Source organism: Strix aluco, chromosome 26, assembly GCF_031877795.1.
Source record: "Strix aluco isolate bStrAlu1 chromosome 26, bStrAlu1.hap1, whole genome shotgun sequence".
Classification (NCBI taxonomy): Eukaryota; Metazoa; Chordata; class Aves; order Strigiformes; family Strigidae; genus Strix; species Strix aluco.
The window spans coordinates 4,776,748-4,795,330 of NC_133956.1; the positions used below are offsets into that span (position 1 = coordinate 4,776,748).

The 18,583-nt window shown below is 50.0% G+C and overlaps 1 protein-coding gene across 4 annotated transcripts; it reads left to right on the plus strand.

Moving 5' to 3' along the window:
* Positions 1 to 17,792, plus strand: FAM76A (family with sequence similarity 76 member A). 4 transcript variants are annotated; one of them, XR_012620979.1, is made up of 11 exons: positions 1 to 106; positions 1,288 to 1,352; positions 2,171 to 2,225; positions 2,800 to 2,952; positions 3,800 to 3,957; positions 4,514 to 4,600; positions 5,254 to 5,385; positions 10,376 to 10,511; positions 10,974 to 11,075; positions 13,547 to 17,265; positions 17,561 to 17,792. XR_012620979.1 is itself a non-coding variant. In XM_074807203.1 (10 exons), the coding sequence occupies exons 1-10, from the start codon at positions 26 to 28 to the stop codon at positions 13,631 to 13,633; spliced, it is 1,056 nt and encodes a 351-aa protein (XP_074663304.1). In that variant the 5' UTR covers positions 1 to 25; the 3' UTR covers positions 13,634 to 17,792. The 4 variants fall into 4 exon arrangements, 2 of the variants coding, with proteins under 2 accessions (XP_074663304.1, XP_074663306.1); XR_012620980.1 differs by having other exon boundaries at positions 13,547 to 16,011; XM_074807203.1 differs by having other exon boundaries at positions 13,547 to 17,792.
* Positions 17,793 to 18,583: the final 791 nt, after the last annotated feature.

Consider the following 18,583-nt stretch of genomic DNA (forward strand, 5'->3'; position numbering starts at 1 on the left):
CTGCGCCTGTCAGCGGGGCGGCGGGATGGCGGCGCTCTACGCCTGCACCAAGTGCCACCAGCGCTTCCCCTTCGAGGCGCTCAGCCAGGGCCAGCAGCTCTGCAAGGTCCGGGGTGGCCGGTGGGACCCGGGGCAGCCGGCGGGAGAGTGCTTGGGGGAAGGGGACTGGCGGGGTGGTCTCTGAGGGAGCTGCTTGGGGGGGGGCTGAGGGGGTAAAGGGCCGCCTGGACCGCTGTTTGTGAGGGAGGGTAGGCAGGGGGGGATTTTTAAGGGGTCTGGGGGTAATTGGGAGGCTGTTTATGGGGAGATACTGAGGGCATCTAGAGGGTCTGGGGCCTCAGGGTGCCCATTTGGGGCCTGAGGATACAGGGTGGGCAGTTGGGGGCTGTGTGGATGGGGCTCTGGGGGGTTTTGAGGGGCTGGGGGCAGCTGGTAGAGCCTGGGGGTTGTTGAGGGGTATGATATTGAGGGGCTACTTGGGGGAACTGTTTGTCAGGGGAACCTGAGGGCATCGAAGGCTGTTAGGGGGTGCTGGGGGTATTTGGAGGGTGTTGCGGAGGGAGTCATGGGGCTGTTGAGGGGGGAATTGGGGTGGAGGTGGGCACCGTTCGTGAGGGAAGGCTTGGGGGCAACTGAAGGTATGTTTGTGATAGAGGCTGTGAGCAAGGGGAGAGACCTGGGGCATTTGTGGGATTCTGGGGTGTTTGGGAGGGTCTGGGGACATTTTGGGGGAGGTCTTATGGTATCTTGAAGGAAGGAGGTGGGTTCTGGGGGACAGTCTGGGTGGGTGGGGCAGTTTGGGTGGGGAAGAATGAGATCAGAGATGAGATAGGGAGTGAGGGGCAGGAAGTGGAGGAGCCTGGGTTTGCTGAGACAGATGGGGCAAAGCAGGCGGGGGGTGGGGGGGGGAGAGGAGAGCAGGGCTGGAGGAGTTGGAGGAAGCTTGTGGAGGGCAGAGGTGTGAATAACTGTGTCAGGACTCTATGTTCCTGCCCTGGGAGGTGAGGCCAACCGCCATGACCCTTGTCTGTGGGCGTTGGACACAAATAAGCCCTCATTACAAATCTCAGTTTACTTCTGGCTCACCTGTGACACATGCCATTCCTGTCACCCTTCCTCTGCTCTCAGGCCTTGCAAGAGCAGCATGACTGTACAGGGAGGAAATGTTTTAAGTTTGATGGATGTGTGTGCAAGTGGTGGGAGTGGGGGTCAGCAGGTGATCTGGGATTTTGGGAAACGGTGTGCAGGAGAAGCGCTGCATCTCACCGAACACTTCTGTTGTTGCAGGAGTGCCGGATTGCGCATCCCATTGTTAAATGCACTTACTGCAGGACTGAATTCCAGCAGGAAAGGTAAATGCCCGCTGAAGTGGGGAGACTGATGTTTTCTTTAGAGCAGACGCATGTGGGGAACTGTAATTTTTCCACGCCTTCAATGACTGAGCCTTAACCTGTAGATTGTTGCTGTGGAAAGGTTGGGGGACCTTTGGCCTTCTTCAGAGGCTGGGCAAGTTGGTGTGCCTCTGCGCTGTCCTTAGATTTGCACCTTTTGTTGGTTTTTATTTTTGGTCAGTGCTTGGATGCATCCTCCAGTGAAGGATCTGGGTTCAGTTTCCCACGAGGTTTCTTCTTACCTAATTTTTGGTATCCAAAAATAATTTCCTAATGTGTTTCCTTTAGCTGTGCTTTTGCCTTTTTGCATTTTTGCACGTTACGTGGCTTACAGAGGAAGGATTGGTAAACCCAGTAGCTGCATGCAGGCATTGTGTGGGGTTTTTCCTGTGTTTGTTGGACAAATACACCTCTGTTCTGACCTGCCTTAACCTCGTCATCCAGAGCAGACCTCCTCCAGAACCGAGGCTGTCACCAGTGCTGAATCACGCCTGCTGCCAATTAGCTGATGATCAGACTCCTGTATTTGTAAGGACTAAAAACTGGTGTCATCTGGGGATGCCTTAATTAAAAGATACCTCCTAGTAGTACCACTTTTTGGCAAATTATCCTCAACCAGATGGGGATAGGAAATGCACTTTGATATCAGGGTCCCCAGTGAAGATGAATACAGTCTCGCCACTAGAGACAGAGCCTAAGGGAGACTGGGATCCTAACCACAGAGGTTTAATTTTCTTTGGGGAAGCGTTAATAAAAAGATCTGTCCTTCTTTTTAACAGCAAAACCAACACGATATGCAAGAAATGTGCTCAGAACGTGAAGCTCTACGGAACAGTAAGTGAGCAGGGCTTGTTCTCACCAGCCTCTCTTCCTTTCATCTTTCTTGTCTTTATCCTGCTGAATCCCAGAGCAGTTTATGAGCGGGCTCTGTTGTAATAGCATGACTGATCAATAACACACAGGTCCCTCAAGCATGAAGCTGTTACCTTTTCTCTTCTTTTAGTATAGAAAAGAGCAGCTTTGCATCATTTGAGGCCAGGAAATGAACTATTCAATATCCAGTAGAAACAAGAGCATGCTTACACAAACTGAGATTGCTGCAGGAAGCCGTGATAAATCTTTCTTTCTTGCTTCTCTGAAATCTGAAAAAGAAATTTTGATTGTTTCTCTCTTGGTGATACGTATTTTCTAAAGATTTCATAGCACTTGGTAACTGGTCTGGGTGCCATGGCTAAATACACTTAGCTAGAGACCAGGGGTCCAGGTGTAGATATGTCTCCTGGATCAGCAGTATGATTAGCTTGGAATGGGGAAATAAAAGTTTTGAAGTGATGGGGAGAAGGGGAAAGAGCAAAGTATTAATGTAATTAGAAGGCACTGCTGTATCAGTTGTTTTTGTTTCTTAAAGCCAAAACCCTGCCAGTACTGCAACATTATAGCAGCGTTTATTGGAAACAAGTGCCAGCGTTGCACAAACTCTGAAAAGAAGTATGGACCTCCGCACTCCTGTGAGCAGTGCAAGCAGCAGTGTGCGTTTGACCGCAAGGATGACAGAAAGAAGGTCAGTATCTCTGTAAAAGAAGACCAAAAAGGTAAAAGGGCTGGTCACAGTGATCGTCTGTCCATCTCCTTCACATATTCTCTAGAATTTCAGAGGGGGTGACTCTTGGTTATAAAGTATTTTTCTGGAGTTGAGCTTTGCTGTGGGAGCAGTGTTTTGGAGCTGTTTAATCTTTGAGCCCCTCTGCTCCTTTTCCAGATCTACTGAGAAAGATCCTTGAATTTGGCCTAAGGGAAGGTGGGCTGGCACAGGAGAAGGGGCCTCTGAGTGAAATGTGAGGTACCTGCTCGGGGAGAGGGATGGGGACCGATATTTGTGCCGTAGCCTGAGGAGCTGGCAGTGTCATACCTCCACCAGAAAACCCATTCCATGGCTTCTGCACATCCTTTCTTAAACAACATAAGTGCTCCTTAGGAGGCGTGTATTTCTAAGGCTATAAACCCCTGTGGATCGTTGGGGTGCTGCACTGATAAGCCCTGTCCTCCTGCTCATCCTCCTTGAGCAGAGACCCTTGTTGTTCTGGTCTCTGGTGACTACCTTGTCACGTACCATTCCTTGGCATTGCTTTGACAGAAGTCCCCCTAGAGCTAGCCGGTCCTGGTGGACGGGTGCTGTAAGCAAAGCTTAGCAGAGCTGTAGTTACGGTAGATAAGTACTGTCTGCATTGCTCCGGCCACGCCAGATGCACTAATCACCCTTTCCAGGCGTTCGAGTGATCCTGTTTGAGTCGTTGCTTGTTCATATGTGACCTTAAGCCCGAAGGTGCTTCTTCTTTTCTCTGTGTTTGGTTTGTGGGCAGGAAGCAAGACCAAAACTTCTCTCCTTCTCTGTCTCTCTCACCTTCCAGGTGGACGGAAAGCTGCTATGCTGGTTATGCACACTATCCTACAAACGGGTCCTACAGAAGACCAAAGAGCAGTGCAAGCACCTGAGCAGCTCTTCCCGGGCAAGCCTGCAGGAGAAGGAACAGTACAGTCGGCTCAGCAGCGGCAGCCACTATAACAGGTAACCTGCGTGAGGGGGTTTTTTTCTGTTGTGCAGGGTGAGCTTCCCTCTAGGGTGAGAAAACAGGGTGCCTGGCTGCTCCACGCTCCTCGGGTGCGCTTCCTGAAGTAACGGGGGGAAGAGCCTGAGGGCTCAGTACCTTGGTGATGGATTTTGGCAGTTGTCTGTTGTTCAGGAGAATCTGGCTAAGTCAGGCTTTGCTAGTTTGGAAACCCCACTGTGCTGGAGTAGACTTGTAGTCCGACAGTGCTTCTTAGTGATTCAACTTACTGAACTTGAATGCAATTACAGCTAAACTGCATTTGTAAAATTGAATGATTGAAATGTAAATTTTAAACATGAGTTCTTCACCTACATGCTGATCTGACTGATGCATTGTTTTCTGTTTATTTTTAGTCTCCAGCTACTCTTCAAGGAATGAATTTTTTATCATTCTTTCTTGTGCTAGGAAATATTGTTTTAATAGGTTCAAAGTGGGTGGGAATATTTATCTGCTTCCCTGTCTTAGACTGCAAGTCATTCAGTTTCTGATATACGATTTCCTCGTTGTTTCTAGCCAGAAAACCTTATCCACCTCTTCTATTCAGAACGAAATCCCAAAGAAGAAAGCCAAGTTTGATGCCATATCTGCCAATGGTGACAGGTGAGCCTGTTACATGGGGAAATTGTGGGTGGGAGGTCTTGTTAGCTAAATTTATATAAGACAGAGTTCTGTGCAAATAGCAGGAAGCTCTTATGCTAGAGCAGGGATCTCGGGCTTTGGGACCTCAAGGGGCTGCATTAGCAGCTTTCCCGAACCTGGCAGGCCAGGTGTTTCTTGGCATTTAGACATAGGTTTGAAGAGAAAAAGAATACCTAGCACCCATACCTGCTAGAATAGAAACTGCGTGTTGGCTGAGCTCCCCAACAGTTAGAAAAATTGCAGCCAGCTCAGCTTTATCCTCTCCCCGCAATTACAGGGAGAGGGGGGCTGTTGGCCGCCCTGTGGAGTTGAGATCTGCAGGTTTTGTGCTTTCGGGAGCTGAGGGAGATGGCCCCAGAGGAGAGCCAGGATCGAGACCCACCTCCCATTTCCCCTCCTGCCTTCTGGGGGAGGGCCAAGCAATCAAAGCACTTTGCTTGAAAGCATCCGATCCCGTTCTGCTGCCGCAGTTTGTGCTGGATTATGTTGACACTGGCTGCAAGCGCAGCAGAATGGGAGTCACTAGCAGAAACAGGAGATTGAGATGGATTTTTATTTTTTTATGGTCTTGTACATGCATATTTTCATTCCTGCCTTTCCTCTCTGATTCTCAGCGTTCCTTCCTCTCCCGAGATGCTTTGTCCCCCTATCCAGAGTGCCCCGTCCACGTTGGCGCAGTGGGCTGCTTCCCAACAGAGTCTCGGTGCCCATCATTGTCCTGTTTCTCAAGGCACTGACATCCTGAAGTGAGATCACCTGTTGTTTTCTCCCCTGTTGCCCTCCCTCCCTGGGAACTGCCTCACACATGGGAACTGTCCCTCTCGCTGGATCTCTTTCCAAACTTGGGAGCACGGACCAGAGCATAGGCTCGTTAGTGCCAAAGGGTCTGTTAAAACCACTGGTAATTAATTAATCGCTACCTGCCTTGAATGTCTTAGAGATCCCAAATCGCACCTGTCCTGTAGATACTATTGGCACCTTGTCAATGTTTGTTAATATGTGAAATGCTGCTAATGGGAAATAGAACTTAAATATTATTTTGTAGGGCAGTAGTTCCCACAGAGTGGTCTACAAGACCATTTATCATCTGAACGGTGCTTTCAGTTAAAAGTTGGAAAAATATTAAGGATTAACTGTGGCTTGGGAGCCACCTGGAGTGGTCAGAGAATTCATCTGACTGCCTCAGTGCTGCTAGAGCCAGAGGAGAGACGGGTCCCTGCTAGAACTGGTGCAGCCCATCAGTATTACTGCAGCTCTCGCTCTAGGGAGGCTCCTGTGCACCTACCGAAGCTGCTCTCCGGGCCGTAGGGCAGCACCAGGTATTTTTATCTGCCCACTAAAGCCTGGGCTGAGACCTAACAACTCATTGTAACCTGCCTGCTGGCTTGGAAGTAGCCAAGAAGCAAAAGGTCCCGTGCTCTGGCATCAATTCCTCAGGCATTCGTTTGCAAAACAGGAGTGTGTATTAGAAGAATCAAATGCCTTCACTTTGCTCTTGTGTCAGATGTTGTCAGGCTGGCTCCTGCCAAGGCTGTGGTCCTTGCCACAGACTTTTTTTGATGAATCCCAGTAACAAACTGTGTAATTTTAGCAACTACTGAAGAGCTCCAGCACTGTGCTGTAGAAAAGGCAAGCTGCAGCTGCCTTAAATAGATACATGGCTGTGTTTCTTGAGTAGAATAATAATGGTGGTTCGTTGCGTTGGTTTTTTAGAGTTGCTGGGGGGTTTTTTGTGAGGATGAACCCCCCAAACCCCTCCCCTCTTGCACCATTTTCTATGAGATTGGCCCCCCCAGAGTCAGCCTGCAGTCTGGCTCACAGCCCGAGTGTGGAGTTAGGGTCTGCCGCAGCGCAGGGCTGTTCTCAGCAGCAGCATAGTCTGGAGTGGGGTGATACACACCCAGCACCTCTTCGCTGCTGGCATCAGCCACAGTGTTCTGTACGGTGTGTCTTGGCTCCAGCCAAACTTCTGCTGCAGCCTTTAAGTGGGCAAAATTTGGGCATACTTGTGTTTTGCTGATTAAGGACACTAATTAAACTCGGAGCCCTAGCATTTCAACTTCAGCTCAGCTGACTTTGGCAACGCCTCCAACGGGGTCCTGCTTTTCTGAAATCATTGCTCCTTTTTGGATACAATAGGAATTCCTTTACCACGTCTCACTGAATTCCCTCTGTATGTTTTTGTTTACGTATTTCAGAGTGGCCGTTGCTCCCGATGACCGTGATAGGGGGACTGAGCCATTTCCAATGGTCACTTAATGGGTGGCATTGAGTGGTTCATTCTGGGTGAGCTCTATGAGGAGCTGACAGCACTGGCCCTGCTGCCCGTGGAGTAGTTTTCCCCCGCAGTGACTCTCAGCTCATCTTGCAGCAGACTTTGCCCTCCTAATCCCGCTGTCCCGCCAGTGCCCCTCAGTCCTGGGCTGCCCCTGCCTGTGTGAGCACCCCAGCTTCACCTCCAGCCTCTGGTGCTGCCCTGTCCTGATTCGGACAGCGCTGGGTATCGCCAACGCTGCCACAAGTGCTTTTATGTTACAGCCTCTGCAGATGAACACGCTGCAGTCCCTTCTGTGACTATAGACAAGGTGCTAAATTGTGCTTTTAACACCAGGCAGCGATGAGCTACTGACTGAGCTGGCTGGGGGAGGGCAGCGATGCTGGAGGATGCTAAGCTGCAAAGTTCATTTAGTAAAAAGATTCTCATTTGCATAGAAGAGTCCTGGCATACGCTTACAGCACTGGGACTTGGGCTGAACTGCGCCTGCTTTTGGTGGTGTTAGAGGGAGGGTAAGTCCAGATGCCTGGATGGATTTTTGCACATGGAGTATATTTTTTGTCTAGGGTGAAGCTTGGATGCAGGTTCAGTCAGCCTGGTCTGTGCCTCTTTACGCTGGCCTGACTTGAATAGCAAAATCTTTAAGCTTGGCATTTTTTTGCCTAATTTCAGCTATTTAACAGGTGTGGTGTTTAAGGTAGTCATTTTGGTTTCTTTTCCACTCAGTTGAGAGGCAGGTGTCTTTGGACGAGCTCCATCTTTCCTCTGTCTCCACTGAAAGCAATGGGAGCTCATCAGTTCACTTTAATTAGAGGCGTGCATTTTAGACTGTTCAAACATGGAGAGCACGTGCCCCCCTGACCTATCCCAAGGGGCTGGGGTCCTGGGTATGGAGTTTATATGTAGGGAAAATGGCTTTTTTTGTTGTCTGGTTGTTTTAATTTTTAATCTGTTTGTTAAAGGAATGGAGCGACTTGTATTTGGCAGTTTTCCTTCTAATTTTGGAGTCTCAGGCTGCTTCCTTAATGCAGGGTTAAAGACAGAGAAACCTTTCATTACTAACTTGTCAGTCTTTCAAAAAAAAGGGGGGGGGGAAAGCTGCTGCTTTAATTAGCACCTTGATCACATTTGAGGGTGCATTGTGCAGCAACTGGACAGGAAAATACCTGCCTGTGCTGACGTACCTGACAGAAGGGGGTGTCTGGGCACTCTGAGCCCACTGTTAGGACTTGGGGGTGCAGAGCCCAGGGGCAGGAGGAGGCCCCCGAAGCCCTGGGCTCGGTACTGGCCGCGCTGAGTGGCTCGGTGGGAGGCTGGTGGCCCGTCTGTCCCTTCTCCCCGCTGGGTGGCAGGGCTGGCTCTCACCTGCCCGGCTCCACAGTGTGCTCTGCAACAGGAGCTGCCAAGGAGGGAATTTTTCCTGCCAGAGCTGCTCAGAGAAGGAAATGTGCGCATCTCCCAGCACTCTTTATCACCCCAGGACACTGCAGGAGGGAAGCTTGCCTGGGCAAGGGAGTGGTGTAAGCGAGAGTTTGGGTTTAGCCAGAGGGAATCAGTGAAGAAGCCTTTTTTTTCCTCTGTGGAGGCTGCTTTTTTTTTTTCTTTTTTTCTTTCTTTCTTTCTCTCCTCCCCAGCATATTTGCACTGAGTGGGAAATTAAAGCTACTGTTAGGAACGTGCTTGCACACAGAAAGGTGCTGGAGCACCCACCATCATCTCGCACAGCTTCTACTTGGGCAAACCGTACTCAGGAACGGTTTTAAAATGGAGTTGTTCCCCCGTGTAGGAACCTCTTGTGCGCTCGCTTGCTGCCCAGTGTGACAAGCACAGTGCTCGATCCAGAGTACCCAGAGACCTGCCACGTTGTACGGTGTGGGCTCTGCTGTCAGCATGTTTTAACCACGCAAGACTCTTCCACCGTGGGCTGTCTCCTACAGACCCTCAGTTCTGAGTTTTCCTTTGCCAAGCTTTCTCTCCCAGTGCCGCAGGGCTATCCTGTGACTTTCAGATCTGTGAAGCTGCCTCTGCTTAGCTTCCCTCTGTAGATTCCCCAGCACAGTGGTGGAAAGAGCCTTTTCTTCTGCCGCATCCTTGCTAACCAGTCCAATCAATGCAGACTGCTTTTCATTAGAAAATAGATTATTTCCAGGCACTGAAGAGACCCCGGTGTGAGGTGAGCAGCCTGTCCTCTGCCTTGGTGTGCAGATGGGGGCTGGAAGGACGGAGGTGGCAGCGAACTTGAGAGGGGCAGTGGTTCGGGGTTCAGACCGTGCCTTCCCCAGTCCACTGCAGCTCCCAGCTTTAGAGCTGAATGCAGGCTTTAGGACATGTTGACCTACTCTGGAGGCTTTAAAAAAATGTCAGGCTTCAGGTAACCCTGGCTATTTATCTTTATAGCAGCAGTGCTGTCTGATAACAGCCAGACTTGAAGTAATCTTCTAGGTGAAGCTTTGTTGCCTTACTCCTGTTAAATTTTTATACAGCAATTTCAGGTGTGTGCGGCTGGGAGTGTGCTGCCCTTTTAGCACCAAGAGATAAAAACCAGGCTTACCATTACAGCAGTAAGGAACAGAAGGCAGGCAAAGATCAGGTGAGCTCCCTGGGCCTGTGGCTGCAGCTTAGTGTATCTTATGATCCAAAATACTCCTGTAGCGCAAGACTGTAGCGTGGCTGCCCGGATCACTGGGTATCTCGCAGGGAGATTGTGAATTACCAGCGTCCAGATAAGTTTTCAGCTGGTTGCTTAGGTTTAGAGTACCTGGTGCTGTACAAGTGGTGTGCTCAGCTATTTCTCTGTCCTCCTGGAGAGCCTTTCCTGCTCTGAAGTGATGATGAGGCTTCTTCCTAAATTGCTCTGTCGTGGTGGAATCAAAATACAAAAGTCCAGCATGTCTTTTTACCCCTTCTCCCTGCTGAGCAGTGCTGACTTTAATCGAGGTGTCTCCCTTTGCTTTGTTTTTTTAACTTGGAGGTTATTTGTTTCTCTTTCATGTTCCCTCCTTGCCAGAATGTTTGTTTACATTTAGTGAAAAGTTTTGCTGTACATCCAAGGACTGCCTGTGAGCAAAGAGAGTTCCTAAGTGCTTGCATAAAGTTTCGTTAGCTCTCTGATCGCTGTCCTCAGCGCTTTGGTTTGAAAAAGGATCCTTACTGTTTGAATGGTCACTGCAGACACTGGCCAGTGGTCACCCGTAGCCATTCCAGGTCCCTGCTGATCATGCAATAATACAACTTGATGTCACACGTGATCCCTGTTGTCTGTCATACCATGTGTTTCCCAAGTTCCATGTGGCATCCAGGGCAGGCATACAGGTAACACCTGCACTCAAGGAGCCTTTGGAGGACACAACATGTGTCGTGGAATGATTCCTATTCTCCTCTGAGTGCCATCTGTGGGAGTTCCCCTGCCTCGGTGAAGAGAAGGGGTCATGATGAGAGTGTTTCCCTCTTCTTTGCTGCAGTTTTTCTCCGGACCTCGCCCTGGACTCTCCTGGCACTGACCACTTCGTTATCATTGCCCAGCTGAAGGAGGAAGTGGCTACTTTAAAAAAGATGCTGCACCAGAAAGATCAGATGATTTTGGAGAAGGAGAAGAAGGTACAGCCCTTGGCTTGCTTCCCCTCACAGCATGCTGACATGTTCACACAGATCACACTCCAACGGAGCCTGGCTTTTTATCTTGAAGTGAGCAAGAGAGTCTCTGGCTGTTTCCAGGCTGCCTTCTTTCCAAAGTTAAAGAGACTTTCTGGACCCACCTAGGAGATCTCATTTCATAAAGTGTCATTTTCTGTCTCAGAGACCTCTATGTGGGGGCAAGACTGAGGAAAAAAAACATGCTGCTCCTTGCAGAAAGACAGTCCTGGCCGCTCCTGCTTCTCTGTGCTGCTCAGTGAGGTGGTTCTGGTCTTGCTGTGCTCCCCCAGCCCACCCCAGCATGTTTCTGAACTCATCCAGTCTCACACAACTTCTGCAGAGGCATTTTCTGTGGCAGGGTGCGTCTGGGGTGAAGGCATTAATTTCTTCTTCCAGCTCACTTGCTCCTTACTGGTTTATCTGCAGATCACAGAGCTGAAAGCCGACCTGCAGTACCAGGAGTCGCAGATGAGGGCAAAGATGAACCAAATGGAGAAGACACACAAGGAGGTCATGGAGCAGTTACAGGTGACAGCATTTTTGTTTTAATTTGCTGAGCTGTGCTGTACCCAGGAGTGACTGAGGACACTCCTGATCACAACACCCCATGAGCTTCTGCACTCACAGCTCTGCTAACGCTTCTCAGCCCTGTCCTACAGCCCCTCTGCTCTGCCAGGCCAGCACCTCCCCAGCTCTGTACCAGGCTGCAGTGCAGCTTAACCCCTCTTTATATCCTCCTTGCTGCTCTCTACCTGGGCTCAGACTTAACTGTATGGTCAAGTGCTGTGTTGTGTCCCCTACGGACTAGACAGGAACCATCAAAACTCATTTTACCTATTGCCAAAATCGAGTTTGAACCTGTTTCTCCAGACTGCAGAACTTTGTCAGCTCCCTGCGCCACGTAGCTCTTAATGTGATTTATGTGACCGGTAACTGGAGAGAACAAAGCTCAAGAAACAATTGGCAGTTCCTCTAGCACTGTATCTCTCTAGTCCAAATAAAGGAGTCCCTGAGCTCGAGGGAACAGGGAGAGCAGGATTCTTGTCATGGCCATGGAAACCCTGGGCATGAATACGCTCTGAGCCACTGAAGAGATCAGGTCAAAGAGGAGCTCGTTACAGGGAAGAAATCAGACACAAAAATGAACTTTGCACCCTTTGATTACTCTGGGGTATATAATGATCTAAAGCCCAAGCCATGAGAAGTGGGAGGGGATCAAACAAAAGGCTTATATTCCCCCTGAGAAAACAGCCCCTCCTCCATCAGCACACACCCAAGTTAATTCTCAGAGTGGAAGACGGGGTTTTGGAGACTCCAGCTGCTGTCAGAAAGCTGGTGCCTTTGTCACAGCGGGCATTCTTAAGCACTGTAAGCCTGCCTGAAGGTTGGAATATCTGTGGCGTGCAGCGGGCTGGATGCGCGTCCCACTCCTCGTGAGCGGTTGGTGTGCGAGGGGCTGACGACAGCCAGAGCCTTCTGTCTCTGTTCTGCTGTATTGCTCCCGCGCCGCCTCTGTCAGCCCAGAGCCGTTTCTATCTCGTAGCGCTGGGAGTCCTGCAAAGAACCAGGTGGTGTTTTGACTCCAGTTCTCAATAGACAATTTTCCGTTAGCGCAAACCACCGCTTTTTGGTTGCCTGGACAGCCTTGGCCGTGGGGTCAAGGGCTGAGTGGGAGACGCCCCCCCCTCCTCGCAGGGCAGAGCACGCTGGTTGCTGGGTGTGCGTGGGGACAGTGTTACCCTGCTGTAGCTCAAAGAGGACGTCCACCTTGAAAAGCTGTCGGACACCTTCCAACAGCCTTAAACTTGCTCAAATGGGAAAAGAAAGAGGAAGCGTCAGATCTGCGAGCAGGTTTGCCCGCAGCCACCTGCCTCTCCTGGCTGGAGAGGGTTTGCATGTCTGTGCTGTTCTGTACCTAGCTCGGACTGGGACTGCCCTGAACTCTTGCTCTCTGGTGTCCAAATGTTTTGGTATTGACTGAGGCTCTGGAAACTTTCTTCACTGATTCAAAAATAAAAGTTCAAATCCTCTCGGTGTATTGCAGGTGCCTTGAAGTGTTCATCTGGTTCACTTTTTCAACGTGCTCTTGGTTTTTATTATTTTGTCTTTGTCTTTTCATGGGGGGAAGCAGGGGTGCCTGTGTTCTTCCAGTCTGCAGGAGGCGAAAGAAGCTGCTTTACCACATGCAGCACTGGGGCAGAGGGTTTAATTCCTCTAATAACCCTTTGCGCATTCATTAATTCACTGGAAACTAATGCAGAAGACCTGTATCTGGCTTCACGTGGGTTTTACCCCATATCCTACAGCTGTAGCGTGATTTACTTCATAGGCTAGAGGAGAGTGAGCTCGGAAGTTTGGTAAAAGGGGCTACAGAGCCTTGTTCATAAGTTGCCATGATTGTTTAATTAGGTGCAAACCAGAGCGACTGTCAGTTGCTACGTGTTGGTGCTCTGATGGGTTTGGAAAACCCCTGGTAGAGGTGTGGGGTCAGTACAGAGCTGGAGCCGGGTAAAATGTTGGTGGCGCGTGAAGAAACCAAGGGTGAAGCAAAGCTGGAGAACGGTGAGCTGCTCCACCCTGCTTTTTGATATGTGAGAGCGTGGGGTAGGGGAAGTTGGCCTTCGACAAGAGTCAGGGTGGGGGCTTGAGGCACCAGAGCTGCTTCTCACGCTGCCAAAGCGTGGTGGCCGGTGAAAGGGGAAGGAAGTTTCCACAGTCCCCGCTGACTGTGGAGAGTGCCCTTGGCCGCTTTAATGCGAGTTGTGGAAGCTGTTCACTCTCAGCCCACTTCTCGGTTACAGCGGGGAGGGGGGGATGCGAGAGGGAGGGGACGGGCCCTTTTGAGGCGGTTAGAGGTGAGATGCCGGACTTGAGCTCGTGCTGCGATGCCGCGCAGCGACGTCTGCCTCCTGCTCTCACCTGCGCCAGCAGCTCCTGTCCAGGCAGGTCAACTAATGATGATCCCTGCCATTAAATACCCATTTTCACTGTGTTTCCAGGCCAAGAACAGAGAACTCCTGAAGCAAGCAGCTGCCCTATCGAAGGGCAAAAAGCCTGAGAAGTCGGGAGCAATAACCTCCCCTTAAAACCAAACCCCCACTCTGGGAGCTTTCCCCAGCATTAGCCAAGGAGTCTAGGAGGCCTGCCTGATCGCTGGAAGCCAAAACCTCAGTGTTGTCACTATCCCACTGCCGTGGACTCGATGGAAACGCCTGGTGTGTGTTGCTTTTCGACAGCAGGCTTGAGCATGTCTGGTTTCGATCTCAGTTGAATACCGGTCTGTATCACGGTGATCCACGGGGAGAGGTCCCAGCCATCCTAAATCCCCCCTGAAGTACTGCTTCCTGGAAGAAGGTGGTGGTTTTTTTTTTTTCCTAACCAGTTACTACCACTGCCAACCCTTTCTGTTAGCAAACAGGAACCTGCTGCATTAAAAGACTTCTTGCTGGTTCCCAACCTGCTGCTGTGAGGCAATAGCCGTGGCCAGTTGTTACGCAGATAAGACGGGAGCTGCGTGTGGTGGGAGCTTGATTTTTCTCGAACTGTTCCCTCTTCAAAAGGAAGCCGATAAATCACCAGCCCAACAGATGTTACTGGAAGGTTGTGCCACTGCTGAGAACGGTTGATCCAGCTTTTTGAAGATGCTTCCAAAATGGGGGCTATGTATTTATCTTGGAAGTTTTTTGTTTTGTTTTGTTTTGTTTCTTTTCTATGTCAACTTGGCAAACCCAACTGCCTGGTTTTGTGTTTTCTTGTTTTGTTATGATAGCTTTTGGGTTGGGAGCCAGAGGGGAACGATACAGACCCAAACCCACCCCCTATTCCCGCTGGTGCCCTGGTTACTTGGTGACCTCTGGGGCTTTGATGACTTCTGCAGCTTGATGTGATCAAGCGTCTCTTACTCCGTTTCTTTCCACGAGGAGAGTTCAAGGCTTGGATGTTCCCTCTGCTCCCCTCAGCCCCCGGATTGAGCTCGCCCTCTTCTCCCCAGAGCTCCCTTCCAGATGCAGAAGCAGGGGCCAGGTTGGCTCCAGGAAAGCACTTACTCAGGCAGCGCCCCAAGCCAGGGAGTGTTTCTTGGGGCTCTCCAGGGACATTTCTCACTGCTGATAAAAAGCCAGCAGAATAAAAGGGCTATGAAAGTTCCCTGTAACAGGGATGTGCTTCTCAGAAACAGCACAGAGACCACAGACCCTTCCAGCCAGACCAGCTGGGGTGGGCGCTCCCCAGGCTCTGTCTCTTGGGGTGAAGGGGGGGCAGGGGGGGGATAAAAAGCACTTGGCTGCTGCGGCGGGGGAAGCACCGCTCAGCTCTGGGCTGGCAGGAGCGTTCCTCGGCAGCCCGGCACCAAGCTCCTTTGAGGGGGGGGTGAAAAAACATCTCAGGGTTTGGAAACCCTCGGGGCGGAGGAGTAGGGGGTGAAACCTTAGTCTGGAGGGTTGGAAAGGTGGGTAGTGAAGAGGAGAAACCGCCCTTTTGAGGCAGGGCCAGCTGCTCTGTCAGGGTTTTTATTAAGATTTTAACTAGAGATTGTGATTTTTTTTTTTTTCATCCTTTTTTTTGTTACTAAAGATGACTTTACTCAAAGGCACTTTTTTTGATGATGTTGGCTTCCGGCATGGAAGGAGCACGCTGCAGCATCAGACACTCTGCCATGTGGTTTTTTGTTCTTTTTTTTTTTTTTTTTTTTAAGAGACTTCTCATGTGAAAACAAGAAAAAAAAAAAAGTTGTTACACTTTGCCAGAGTGTGACAGCAGAAAAATACTCACCTAATTTTATACTTCACACGTTTTTAGAAAATGAGGTGCATTGGTGGGATTTTTTTTTTAAATGGGGGCTTTGCTTTTTCGCTTCCCTCAAGATACAGAAATAAATAGAGGGAGAAAGGCCCTGTATATACTATTACGGGGGGTTTTTTTAATTGTGATAAATTGATTATGCAGTTGAGTAGCTGATAATTTGTAGTAATAACATTGTTTCTTTGTATGTTTGTAATAATGGAGATTTTAAAAGGGATGCTTTGATTTGTACAAAACTCTGACAACTGTAAAAGTGTTCTAAAAAATCCTCATCTGTGTCTGATACTATTTGCCTTAAAGAAAAAAAAAAAAAAAGCAACCAGAGCGCCCTTCCCCGCCTGGAACTGATTTATCTCCTGCTGGCTGGTCGAAGCATCCATCGCGCTGCTTCGGGGTCTGGTGCGTGTGAGAAGGAGACGGCATTTTTCTATTGTTTGGTTCGCTCCTACTTTTGTTTCTATCTTTAAATCCTCCCAATCAAGCCTGTTGCTAGGAGCCTCGTTACTTGGTTACATCCAGCTTCCCAGGACCCATCCGGCTGTATCCGACAAGATCTAGTCTCTGTTTTCTTCCCAACCACATGAATGAAGAGCAGAAACAATACGGTCTTGCTAGGAAAAAGACAAGAGGATGAGGGGGTTGTTTCTTTTAAGCTACAAATGAGGTGAGTAAACACCATTTGTGGCTCTGAAATCTTCCCCTTACCTTAGCCACGAGTCGGGAGCAAAAACAGGTTTGGGGTTGGGTTTGGTTTTTTTTTTTTTTAAAGCTTCTAATTTTCCAACAGAAATTTCATCGTGGAAAACTCTCCGCAGATTCCCATTTGGAAGTGCCCGGGTCCTCGGGGAGCGCTGTGCTCTCCTCGGGCGGCGCAGCTCCCCGGGGCACGCGCGGTGGCACGCCGTGCTTTCCTCACGTGGGGCGGAGGAGCTGCCCCGTCCTTGAACGTCTGTTCCCAACGCGCTGCCTGTAGTGCAGGGTGGGAAAAGGCAAACCCCAGCTCTGTTGGAACACCACAACAGCTTTTCCAGCTCAAAATTTATCTTTCCATGTTACATTTCTCAAAGCCTGGAGTTGCAGACAGAAAATAGTCAGTTTTCTGGGAATCATTAGTTGTGACAAACACCCAAATTCATAGTTAAATGCAGGGAAGAAAAATAGTTTCTATTAAATCTTTCTCCTCAGGGCTATTCTTCCACTCTATGGCTTCTCATGCTGGGAGGGCAGAGGCTGGTGTGCACTGGTCGGAGTTTCCATCCTGGCTTTGCCAGATTTCAGCCCCCTGACCTAGCTGAGAGCCCTGGCGGGGGAGGCACGTCCCGCTTCGAGCGCTGAAGCTGTTGCAGCCTCGCCGAATTTCTGCAATGCCCCATAACAGTGCCTGCGCTGGCTCAGACCAAAAACCTGGGCTAGCACCCTCGGCTCAGAGGGTGCCAAACCACGGTTTGTTCCATGTGCCCTCAGAGGCTCCCGGAGCTGAGCTTTGCCTCTGTGGCCTCAGGCAGCTCCTCGTCCCCCCTCTTTAGGCTCATTTTCAGCTGAAAGTGCCTAAATCACAAGCTCGCAGCCTGCCAAGGCCGGCCTGGTGCGCGAAGGTGAGCCTGGCACCTCTCCCCCGGGTAGCGCTGCCGAAGCGTGCGGGCGGTGCTTGGCGTTTACTGGGCGCTTTTTCTCTGCTGAGCGCAGCACAAACCTTGCCAGTCCCAGAACGTGCCCAGTTCGCCTCGTTTCCAGCATGTTCAGGAGAGAGGCGGGAGCTGAGCTACCAAAGGCTGGGCTCCCGGTCAGCGGGCAGAGCTGGAGCCAGCCGAAGATCCTCACACTCCTCCTCCTGTGCCGTGTCTCTGCCCCCGCAGAGCTGCAGGGAGGATTTCAAACAGGTCGTGGGCAATTTTTGCGTTTTCCAGCCAGACCTTGGGTAAGAAATGGCTGGCTCCTGCCTTTATCTACTAGCACATGCTTCCTTCTCTCTGTGGTTTATCCATACCTCTAAAGCAGTTTGAGTGTTTGCAGAAGGATATATATTTTTTAAATTTATTTTGGGTTGTGATTGCTTTATTTTAAAGCTTTAGGAAAATACGGTTTTGACAGTAACTGAACACACTTGAATATTACATACTGATCCCAGTCACCTGCTAGTAATGAAATCAAGGTCAAAAATGAGACTTCTTTTTTTTTTTTGTCAGTTTTTTTTCCCATTCCACTCGTTTCAGGTGAGCTGATGTTTGGCTGCCCCTTGCCTGCTTCCAACAGAAATCTCTCCTGAAGATGCAGAAGCTCAAAGTTTCCAGAGCGCTGACCTGGGAAGCTGGAGGCGGTGAGGTTTTCAGGGCACAATGAAAACCTCTTGCAAAGCATTTCCTGAGACCTACTAACCAAGAGGATTAGATTATTTTAATTTTTTTTAAGTAATTACTTGAATAAATATCTCTTTTCCATCTTGCAGGCCCCCTGGCAAGGATCTGAAACTTTAGTACGCAAATGAATATAAACTCTTTAGCAGCCTGACTGTGTGTACTCGCAGCTGAAGTAAACTGACTTAACCAGCCGGTGATTACCCACAAACATGCTCCCTTCCATTCCTCCCTAATTGCTGGGGCTTTCTGGGAGCACTGGCTGAGGCAGCACACCCTGGGGGCAACAGGCTTTAAAATTATCTTAAAGAAAAAAAAAAAAAACCTACTAAGGATCTTAAAATCCTTTAAAGCCTTAGTGGCCTGTGTTTTGTAGCTGAGCCAGGAGAGGTGAGCGCAGGCCTTGTTCCGGAGGGGAGGGCAGCAGGATGAGCTGGGCTGGGCAGAGAAGTGAAACGGGGAGATGGGGCTCCTTGTGAAGCCCGTGCAGAGCGTGGCGGGTGCTTCAGAGGCAGTTGGGAGCCCTGCAGAAAGCACGTGGGGGTTTAGGGCTGGGAAATGTTCAGCGTTGCCTACTGGTCTCAGGCATTTGCTACAGGGGTAAAACTGGTGCAGGCATTGAGACCTGCGCCTTTGGGATGGGGCTTTTCCCTTTTTCACGAGATTTCCATGAAGAAAACTTGGCTGCCCGTTGCCTTCTTCCAAAGGAAACCTCTAGAGGTCTGGGAGTCCAAAGGTGTTTTGGCTGTAACCCCCATCCTTATCGGGCTGCAATATTCAGTCCCTGCTCCTGGAGCACATGGGGATAGCAGCTCCCTCCTGCTATTCCCGGAGGCTCCAGAGCAAGGAGGGATCACTCACCAGTACAAACCAGTACAAACC

Bases quoted from the DNA above. Each gene is read 5' to 3' on its own strand.
- FAM76A (XM_074807203.1), top strand. From the start codon at position 26: ATGGCGGCGCTCTACGCCTGCACCAAGTGCCACCAGCGCTTCCCCTTC. The intron at 2,226-2,799 runs GTAAGTGAGCAG...TGTTTCTTAAAG, and splicing joins ACGTGAAGCTCTACGGAACA to CCAAAACCCTGCCAGTACTG. The intron at 3,958-4,513 runs GTAACCTGCGTG...CGTTGTTTCTAG, and splicing joins AGCGGCAGCCACTATAACAG to CCAGAAAACCTTATCCACCT.